Source organism: Balaenoptera acutorostrata, chromosome 3, assembly GCF_949987535.1.
Source record: "Balaenoptera acutorostrata chromosome 3, mBalAcu1.1, whole genome shotgun sequence".
Taxonomy (NCBI): domain Eukaryota; kingdom Metazoa; phylum Chordata; class Mammalia; order Artiodactyla; family Balaenopteridae; genus Balaenoptera; species Balaenoptera acutorostrata.
This window is the reverse complement of record NC_080066.1, coordinates 130,796,624-130,806,976: the sequence shown is the minus strand read 5'-3', so window position 1 is coordinate 130,806,976 and position 10,353 is coordinate 130,796,624. Positions and strand designations below refer to the sequence as shown.

The following is a 10,353-nucleotide window of genomic DNA, read 5'->3' as shown; positions in this document are numbered from 1 at the left end:
TTTTTTTCTGTTTTAACCATAGAGATCCTTCAAGACCGTTTTCTAGGGGTCCAGTGGTTTGTGTTTATCTAGTACTGAAGAGAACCTTTAGTGTATCATCCATTTAATGTGGGTACTGGATGGTGGTTAATATGACACAGGGATATGGAGAAATAAGGATTTTTTTAAAACTCTGATTCATATAGATTTTGAACTATCAATAAGCTTTAAATAGCAGCCAATCAAAAAAAAAAGCTTTTATTTGTGTATAATGTAAAAATGAGGTAGAGTAGTTTATGTTTTGGGTAAAAAGTGGAACACTAGGGACTTCCCTGGTGGCGCAGTGGTTAAGAATCTGCCTGCCAATGCAGGGGACACAGGTTCGATCCCTGGTCCAGGAAGATCCCACATGCCGCGGAGCAACTAAGCCCGTGTGCCGCAACTAGTGAAGCCCACGCGCCTGGAGCCCATGCTCCGCAACAAGAGAAGCCACCGCAATAAGAAGCACAAGCACCGCAACGAAGTGTGGCCCCCACTCTCTGCAGCTAGAGAAAGCCTGCGTGCGGCAATGAAGACCCAACACAGCCACAAAAAAAAAAAAAAAGTGGAGCACTTTCCTACTTACAAAAAATGGCTTTCCATTTGGTAGTGGTAGCAATATCTGGCTGACCTCAGTGTCATCTTCATACCCAGAGTACCAGGGAACATTATTTCTGTTCCATAGTAGAATGTATATAACATACCAATACACAGTGCTTTTTCCATGGGGAGGAGGGCAATAAGTAAATCAATCTTTTGGAATTTCATACAAAATTATTGTTCCTCTCGGGAAGACATTTTTGGTATGCTACCTCTTACACGGGGTTGGGGTTCTGGGCATGAGCCTCCCATATGGGTTATAGGGCAAATGATCTGTCTGAGTGCCTGCTCCAATTTCTTTCCAGTAGGTGGACTGTTAAGAGGACCAGAGTTAGCTACAGCAACGGACCATGAAAGTGAGTGACAACAACATTTATTGTTTCCTGTGGCATCGCTTTGGTTTGCTACTGACTGGCAGCACTTGTAGCTTTAAATAAATGGAGGAAGTAGGAGAGAGTAAATGGGAGAAATGTTAAGTCCTCCTTGAAAATGTTTTTCAGTGAGAGAATATTAGTGGTAAAATTTTTACTGCCTTTTAAAATTTGAGATGTGCTTGGGTCATTCAAGTTATCTCCTTAAAGCCATTCTAAATTCTAAAAAGGCAAGTAAAATTACAGTGAGGTATCACCTCACACCGGTCAGAATGGCCATCACCAAAAAGTCTACAAATAACAAATGCAGGAGAGGGTGTGGAGAAATAGGAACCCTCCTACACTGTTGGTGGGAATGTAAATTGGTGCAGCCACTATGGAGAACAGTATGGAGGTTCCTTAAAAAACTAAACACAGAGCTACCATATGATCCAGCAACCCTACTCCTGGGCATATATCCAGAGAAAACCATAATTCGAAAAGATACATGCATCCCAATGTTCAATGCAGCACTATTTACAATAGCCAAGAGATATAAGCAACCTAAATGGCCACCAACAGAAAAATGGATAAAGAAGATATCGTATATATATACAATGGAATGTTAGCCATAAAAATGACTGAAATAATGCCATTTGCAGCAACATGGATGGACCTAGAGATTATCACACTAAGTGAAGTAAGCCAGACAGAGAAAGACAAATATCATAAGATACCGCTTATATGTGGAATCTAAAAGAAAAAAAAAAAAAGACACAAACTAACTTACTTCCAAAACAGAGACAGACACAGAAAACAAACTTATGGTTACTAAAGGGGAAAGGAGGTGGGGGCAGGGATAAACTGGGAGACTGGGATTAACATATACACACTACTATGTATAAAATAGATAACCTACAAGGACCTACTGTATAGCACAGGGAACTGTACTCAATATTATGTAATAACGTATAAGGGAAAATAATCTTAAAAAGAATATATATATATAATGTGTGTGTGTGTATAACTGAATCGCCGTGCTGTACAATGGAAACTTATACGACATTGTAAATGAACTATACTTCAATAAAAAATTAAAAAAATAAATTCTAAAGATACATAAAATTACTATCAGATTCTTAGTATGATAGCATATTAATTTTAACTCAAATTTATGATTGAGTTTTTGTTATATATCCCTAGGCCCTCTCTCTCATGGTATCAGTGTGTTTAATACTTCTATTTTTCAACACTTGAAGCATGTGTTTCTAATGAGGTTGGAGTTTTTCATTTAAAAAAACAGCTTTTAATTAATGTTTTGAATAAGTACAACATTCATATTGTTGAAAATTCAAAAGTCATAAAAAAGTACACAGTGGAAAGTCTCCCTCTCTCCTCTAGCCCCCCAGTTCTCATCCCCGAGGCAACAAAACTTGTCAATATCTTGTGCAGCCTTGCAGAAATATTTATATATAATAAAATAGTCTCTATTTTTTTTTTACACAAGTGGTAGCATACACTGCATACTGTATTATACATCCTGCTCTTTTCGCTTTGCGGTGTATCTTGGAGAATGTTCAAGTGGCCTGAACACAGTGGCCTGGTTCTTTTTAAATGACTTTATAGGTTCCATTCTCTGGATTTATTATTTGTTGAACCAGTCCCTTATTCCTACTGATGATTATTTAAATTGTTTATTTCTAGGGTGTTTTTTTGTTGTTGTTTTGCTGTAACAAACAATACCGTAATGAATAATACTGTGCAAAGCCATTTCACATATGAGCAAGCATACCTACAGGACATATTCTTAGAATTTATTGGGTCAAAGGGTATGTGCCTTTGCAACTTGGATGTTGTCAAGTTGCCCTTGATGGAGATTGAACCAATTTACCAATCTCACCAATAATCTGAGTACCGGTTTCCCCATATTCTCACCAACATAGTATATAATCAAACTTTCTGATCTGTGCTATTCTAACAGGTGAAAAATGATAACAGTATTATTTAAATTTGCGATTTTTGTAATATGAGTGAAGTTGCGCATCTTCAATATGTTTGAGACATTTATATTTCCTTTTCATATCCTTTATCTTTTTTTTCTTATTAAGTTTTAGTCTTATTAATTTGCAGGACTTCCTTTAGATGTTAGGGAGATTAACTGTGTAGGAAATGAGTTGCAAATATTTTTTCCAGTTTATTTCCCTTTTGGCTTAGCTTGTGGTGTTTTTCTTTGGTATACATTTTTAAAAATAGAATTTATCAATCTACATTTTATATCATAGTAGAAAGGTTTTGTACTCCAAAGTTATAAACAGATTATTTTATGGTTTTATTTTTTACATTTAAATATTTGACACATCTTGGCTTTAGCCTAGTGTAGAGTATACACTATGGATCCAACATGTTTTTCTAGGTGGCCCATTTGTCTGGTTGGGAAACTTTTTACTGGTGTCATTCTTGGATTATCTTCCACATGCACATGGATCACATTTCTGTTTGCCTAGCCCAGAGATCACAACTCAGATGCCTGTGGAGACTAGGAAGGTTACATAAAAGGGTGAAGAGTGCCAGCTGGGGAGTATAGCCAACTGGAAACGGGATGGCATATTTTTCTAAAGAGGCAGCCATTACCCCACTGCCTGCTGATTATTCCCTTGCAGGAAGCATCAGGGCCCAGTGTTGCCAGATCTTTGTCAAGAGAAGCTGAAAATCCAGATTTTTATATGAAATCTCTTAATTTTAAAATATTAACAACAGTTTAAAAAATTTAAATATAGCTTTGGTTAAACAAAATGTGTCTTCAGACCTGATTTGACCCAGAGAAGGCTTCTAACCTCCTTAGCCAAGAATGCAACTTCCCATTAACAACTTTACTCTCCTACAAGAAAATACAATCACAGTCCAGTAGTTTGACAGCCTAGCAGTTTATAGCTGGAGTTCAGGAAGAGAGAAAAGTAAATACACTCTATATAAGCCAAGATCTTTGCCCTCACTGATGGAAAGATTGGAGACATACAAGCATTTCCCTATCCTACCTTTATCCCAAGTATTGTACTTGGGAATGTGGATGTGGCCATTTATTAGAGATATTTTTTTTAATTGAAGTATTTCTGATTTACAATATTATATTAGTTTCAGGTGTACAACACAATGATTCAATATTTTTTATATATTATGCTCCACTTAAACTTATTACAAAACACTGGCTATATTTCCCCGTGCTGTACAACATATCCTTGTTGCTTATCTATTAGAAAAGATTCTTGATTAAGTGGATACTTGGATTAGAAAAATGGTTGAGTGGATACTAAGTTTTCCAACTCTGCCATTATGATTTTGCCAAAATGACAAAATGGTGCTTGTATTAAGGTAGGATAATTGCTCTGCTACTGATCTGGAACTGAAGCGTGGCACAGACTTTTTTTTTTTTGGCACCCTGTTCTTCCTTTCCCTTCCTCACTGCTAGTGGCTGGCAACAATGTATTGTAATTCATGTATATTCTCAGCGTCTTCAGTGGGATGAAATTTATGTTAATGATAAAGTTTCCAGAGTCTTTAACTCAGGAAAGCTTAAGGTCTGGGGATCTTTTTTGGGTTGCTAATGAGTATGGCTGGCCCCAAGGGCGGATCCAGGTTTTTGTGGCGCCTGACAGCTCCACACCGCCACAGTTTGGAGGACACCATTAGGAAAACAATGCAAAAATATGGAAAGTTTTACCAAAACGGTATGAAATTTTTGTGAATACATAGGGGCTCATGCAAGTGAAAGACCTTTAAGTTCAAGCTTGATTAACGTTGCCATCTGCCTTTTTTGGCCCTACTGTGTGCTAAGGGCTTCCCACTCCTCACTTCCTTCAGTCCCCACAGCACCACGCTATTAAATAGTTACATATACAGAATAGCCATGTAGAACACAAATACATTAAATATCTTGTCCAGTCGGAAAGCCCCTTTCTCTACAAATTCCTATACTGCTTCCCATGACGGAGTCCTGGGGCTCGAGGAGTGGCATCGAGTCAGGATTGTCTCGGGAAGATCGAGAGGAGGAAGAGTGTGTGTAAAACGCAGTCAGTGAGTTGCGGAGTCTGTCTGGAACGTGCACCCAGCAAGCGCCCAGGAGACGCGTACTCCCGCGAGGAGGCCTCCGCTCCCGGCCAGCCCCTTTGCCAACTCCGCGGCGCGCATGCTCTGTGCGGGGCTGCTCCAGCTACACTGGATAATGAGCGCGGGGCGGAGAGGGCTGGCCGAGCAGCGCTTGCTGGGACCCGGAGCTTGGCGGCGGCCCTGGGGCGCTGTGCGCGGCTGCTGAAGGGGCGGCGGCGGTGGTGGTGGCCAACAGTGTGCGCGCCAGTGTGGCTCTCTCGCCCGACGCGCGCGCCCGGCCTGTCCCCAGGGCCCTCTGGAGGTGACTCGGGTGGGCCGGGCAGGGCGGCGTTGCCGGTTGGGAGGGCGGAGATGAGGCGATGAGGAGACAAGCCGCCGCCGCCGCCGCCGCCGCCGCCGCCGCCGCCGCCGCCGCTCTCTGCCTGCCGCGGCCGTAGCGGGAGTCCGAGCAGGGGAGAGGCCAGCTGTATCCCCGCCGGGTTGCGAACCCACACAAAGGAGGAGGAGCCGCCCGAGAAGCGGGCCAGCGCCGCCGGGAAAGGAGGCCGCCGCTTCGGTCGCAGCCGGGGGCCGTCCGGGTTCACGGGCCGCCGCGCTTCCTCTGCGGACGCTGCACTAGGCGAGGCCGCGGGGCCGAGGAAGCCGCCCCCGGAGCCCCCGCCCGCCCGCCGGCGCCGCCTCCGAGCCGCCTCGGCCGTAGCCGCGGCCCGGGCAGGAGGCGGCGGCGGCGGCCGGCGAGGCGAGGCGGCCCGCGCCCTGCCTGTCAGGCCACCGGCCCGGCCCGTTTCGGCCCGCGGGCCGCCCCCGATGCGCAGGCGCTGCCGCCGGGGCCATGCAGCAGGCGCCGCAGCCGTACGAGTTCTTCAGCGAAGAGAACAGTCCGAAATGGCGGGGACTGTTGGTCTCGGCCCTGCGGAAGGTCAGTGCTGGTGCCCGTGCGGCCGCGGGGCCCCTAGGGAGGTGCCGGGGCCGAGGCGGGAGGCAGGCGGGCGGGGCGCGCGGGCCGCGGCCCCTCGGACGCTCTTACGGGGAGCTACACGCCCTCCCCGCGCTCGGGGCCCGCAGGCCCAGCACTTTCTCTCCGGCCGGCGATGGGGGCGCGTGATTGCCTGCTGCGTCCAAAAGGACGTTTTCTCAAGTTCTTGCTTGGCCCCGGAAGGAAGGTTTTGTTATGATCATAAAACTGGATTTCACGTTGCAGTCATTTCGTCAGGCGACTTCCGCTGTTGACCAATTTGTTGTCCTCAGGCTGGATTCGGGCAAGAGAAAATCCCGCTGGTATTTAGACAGTTTCTAAAACAAAAGCACATTTCTAGCCTGGGTAATTACTTTTAATTAAGTTCCTTGGGGCTGTTCCCTTAGGCGATTTGCTCGTGAAGGGTGTCCACTCACTTAAGAGGTGGTAACTTTTTTTTTTGTAAGATGGATGTGTTTCTCGAGAAATGTCAGTGAGCCATGATATTGCTTTTAACAATTCTTGAGGTCAATTTAAAGTGCCTCCTCCCTTCCTGCAAAAGGCGTCCCCCCTGTTTACGAGAGATTTCCCTTGTAGCATTTGGTCAGTTTCTTCACTGAGTGCAGTTTAGCACTTATAATCATTTTAGGGGGACGAAAAAGGAGCAGCTCATAAAAATGAATGTTTTAAGTTTGGGTGCATCACTAGGGTGCATCTCTCCTGTAGATGGTGTCAGTTTTCGTCTGCATTTAGGTAATAATCATACTATCATTTTTATAATAAAACCTTTTGTAAGGTCAAGACATTTAAAGAGTGTAAATGGGTGCAGGAGAAGATACCATACCTACTGAGAGTGGGTTTTCCTTGCCAGTGATGCAAACTTAGTCCCTTCTACCTTTTGTGGAAAATAACCAAGAATAAATTTTAAAATAATAAAGAAAGAATAAACATTAATTTAAAAGACTGCCCTTGGAAAATAAATCTTCATACGTTAAATTTCTACAAGTGAAAGGAAGTAGTATATTAAGTTAAAAACATTTTCCTCGTGCATTCAGAGTTTCAGATTTGCCATTATTTTCATAATTCTTATGAAGAGATACTGCCTCCCTTGGGCCAAACATCAGCTAGTATCTTTTTAAAGAATTTGGTGGAGGTGGCTAGGAGCAGCTAGACAGTTATCATTTCACAGGTATATTAGGTGTTAAAAGTATTAAATTGACCTTCCTTCTGTGGGCAACCCGCTTCTATAAGGAGAGGGAAAGAAATGGAAAGTGTGCTGAGTGGTGATAATGAAAAGCAAAAGGGGAAATGCTTAGATAGTAATTAAATCTTCCACCACATAGAAAGAAGTGTGAGTACAGTTATCAGGTAAGCCTGTATTGTTGGCAGTGTGAAGTAGGTCTCCACCTACTAGTATTTTCTGGTAGCAAATAGAATTTGAGTATGTGTTGCATAACTTATTCAGTAGGTAGCTTTGACCCTAATAATCCGTCATGCACAAATACAGTTTTATATCTTCAGGTTAGCCTGGAAACAAAGCCAGCGTTAGCATCCAATCCTAGTCCATTGCTTTGAGTCTGGTATTTTGCATTTATATGTTGTGCTTGTTTTCTTGGAACTCGGATGCCTTGTAGATCTCTATTTTCTTATTCCACAGTTCTTGTATATCCTTTGCTTATGGAATAAATACAGCAAAGAAAATCTGGTCTTTTGAGGTGAATTCAAGAAGCAGTTTCTATTTAATTGATTAATTTACTGTTATTCTAGAATATATTCCCATGGAAGACATTTTTTATGTTTTTGGTGTTCATAATTCAGATTATGTTCAGTTTTGTGGTGTTTGTGGTATTGCGACATGTAGGTTTGTAGTGCTTGCTAAGAGTTTTAGTTCTTAAAGAGCTCAAGGTTCACTCTTTCTTTGAAGGATGAGTTAAATTCTGGTCTATACTTACCACCCTTGTCTTTGTACAAGGGATTCCTACCACTTATGGGGAGGCTCTGTCTTCACATTCAAGGCATCTAGAATTTGGTTTCCTTCTTCCAGCTGACCAGATTGTTACAAAGACTGCTAGGATTAATAGTAGAAGCAGCAATAGTATTAGACTACTAAGATTTTTCTCCTCCAGTTGGTGTTACCATCAAACATGTGTACGCTAGTTTCATTTAACATTTATTGAACACATTTTAGGTACTTGGCACCAAGCTGGATCCTAAGAATACAAACATGAATAAAAGTAAAGGCCTTGCTCTAAAGGTGTTTACCACTTAGACTGAAAATTATAAACTTTGAGGTTTTGGTTTATGTAAATGAGATAGCAGTTATGAGCTCAAAGTTTTGTAAGGAATATCTCTGTGTGTGAAAAGAACAAGGTTGTTTAATTAACTCTGTGAGGTTAGTTCACTTGGGCATCTTGATGGAACCTCCAAAACTGTTAAAATATAATTTTCAGAAAGGTAAAGTCACAACTCTCATACCGATGTGAACGAACATGTATCAGTAATTTTGATTCAACTTACTACTTAATGAGGGAACTCATGAGATCTTAGACCCACTTCAAATGAAAATTGGAGGAGGTAGGTATTTATAGGCAACTTAATAAAAGAATATTAAAGTAAGATTTTGGGGTTGGACACAAAGTTTGTTAATGTCCTACAAGAACATAAGCAGTAAGTTTGGGATTGTCTTTCCTGCTGATTAGATTTTGCCTCTGTACCAGACAAAAATCTCTAAGTTAATCTGATCAATTTGTAAAATAGCCCAGTCAGTAGAAAGTAATCAAAGGTTCAAGCATAGCACTGCACTGAAGAACACCTAGTTATCTCTTTTGCTTATTTTCAAGTTTTGGCTGATTTTTCTGGAAACCAAAAAATACATATATTTGACAAAGTTACTATTACTGACTGAAAACACAAGGGAGTTTTTTAAACCAGCATTAAATATTCATTTCACTAGAAGAAACACGAGCATTGAGAAATAGATTTAAGGAAAAATAATTTTGGAAATAGAAATGTGTTCTTTTTGTTTTGTTGTGCTGTTGTTCTTTAACTGTTAAAACAGAACTTCACCAGGACATTTAAGTACATACAGAACTACAAAGGGTAAAGTAGAGCGAAATGACACCACTAATGGATAACACATGCATTGTTAACATTACTGCTAAATTATGTATCTTTCCTAAAAGAGCCAGAGACATAAATGTCTTCATCACTACTCCCCGGGAAGATTGAAGCTATCATATTACTTGGAGGAAAAAAGAGTGTAGGATATATTTGTAAATGCAGCTTATTACCTATGTCTTTGAAATGCCTGTGGTACTTTGTGCATGTGCTATTCGATTGTATGCTGAGAAAAATCAGTGTAGGCATTCTATATATGGGAAACATGCCTTAAAATCATTTTAGCAGGTTTTTTAGTCCCTGGTATTTCCATGGTAGATGCCTTTTCTGTAAGGCTTTATTCGCCAGGCTAGCCAAGGAAGAGAAAATGTCTGTTGTCTTATTATCTGTAGTTACAAATGTCACAGAGAGCTAGAAAGAATTGGTAGTATTACCTTGTTCCTGAGTCTAATTTCATTCAGGTTAAATATCGACGTCCCACCTCAACCATTACAGTTTGCTCTTAGATATCTGTTAAAATTCAAGAGGTGTGAATGTTTGAGTTAATTAATAGCTGTCTATGGCAGGGGGGGAAGAAGGTTGAGGGTTTTGATTCAGAAATGCTTTTGTGAAATCTGAAAGATTCTAGTGTTTATGCCTTTGTACTAATATCTCTTGGAACTATTTTAGAAGATTGTGCTGGATCTTTCCTGGGGCCCAGAAGAAAAGCATGGGGGTCCTTTGAGAAAATGAAATTGGTGTTACTGACATAAGAAGGTCAAGGAAGGCTTCTTTAAGGAAGTAACATTCATGCTGAGTTCTGGAGGATATATTCAAATATTTATTGAGTGCCTCCTGTGTGCCAGGTGCTATTCTTGATACTGAGGTTGTAGCAAGGCCTTGCTCTCATAAAGCTTCCATTCTAAATGGCTGTGGCAGAGAGGCCTGGGAGAGACAGACAGTAAAGAAGTTAATTATCTGAAAGATCAATAGAAATTAACAAAACAAAGAAAGGGGGAGAAAGGATTTGAGCCCTAGGGAAAAGTAGGAACATGACTTGATTTAAAGAACCAAGACCAAGTGAAAAGGAGATGAGGTCTTCCCTGGTGGCGCAGTGGTTAAGAATCCGCCTGCCAATGCAGGGGACATGGGTTCGAACCCTGGTCTGGGAAGATCCCACATGCCGCGGAGCACCTAAGCCTGTGTGCCACAACTACCGAGCCTTTGCTC

General features: G+C 41.8%; 1 protein-coding gene across 2 annotated transcripts in view; it reads left to right on the top strand.

Moving 5' to 3' along the window:
* The first annotated feature begins 5,715 nt into the window (after positions 1-5,715).
* The window catches only part of SOS2 (SOS Ras/Rho guanine nucleotide exchange factor 2), a 102,284-nt gene continuing 97,646 nt past the window's right edge, over positions 5,716-10,353 (top strand). For both annotated transcript variants that reach the window (XM_057542415.1, XM_057542414.1), the window contains exon 1: positions 5,716-5,991. In XM_057542415.1, the coding sequence (XP_057398398.1) occupies positions 5,905-5,991 (87 nt within the window). In that variant the 5' untranslated portion in view covers positions 5,716-5,904. The remainder of the gene's footprint in view (positions 5,992-10,353) is intronic.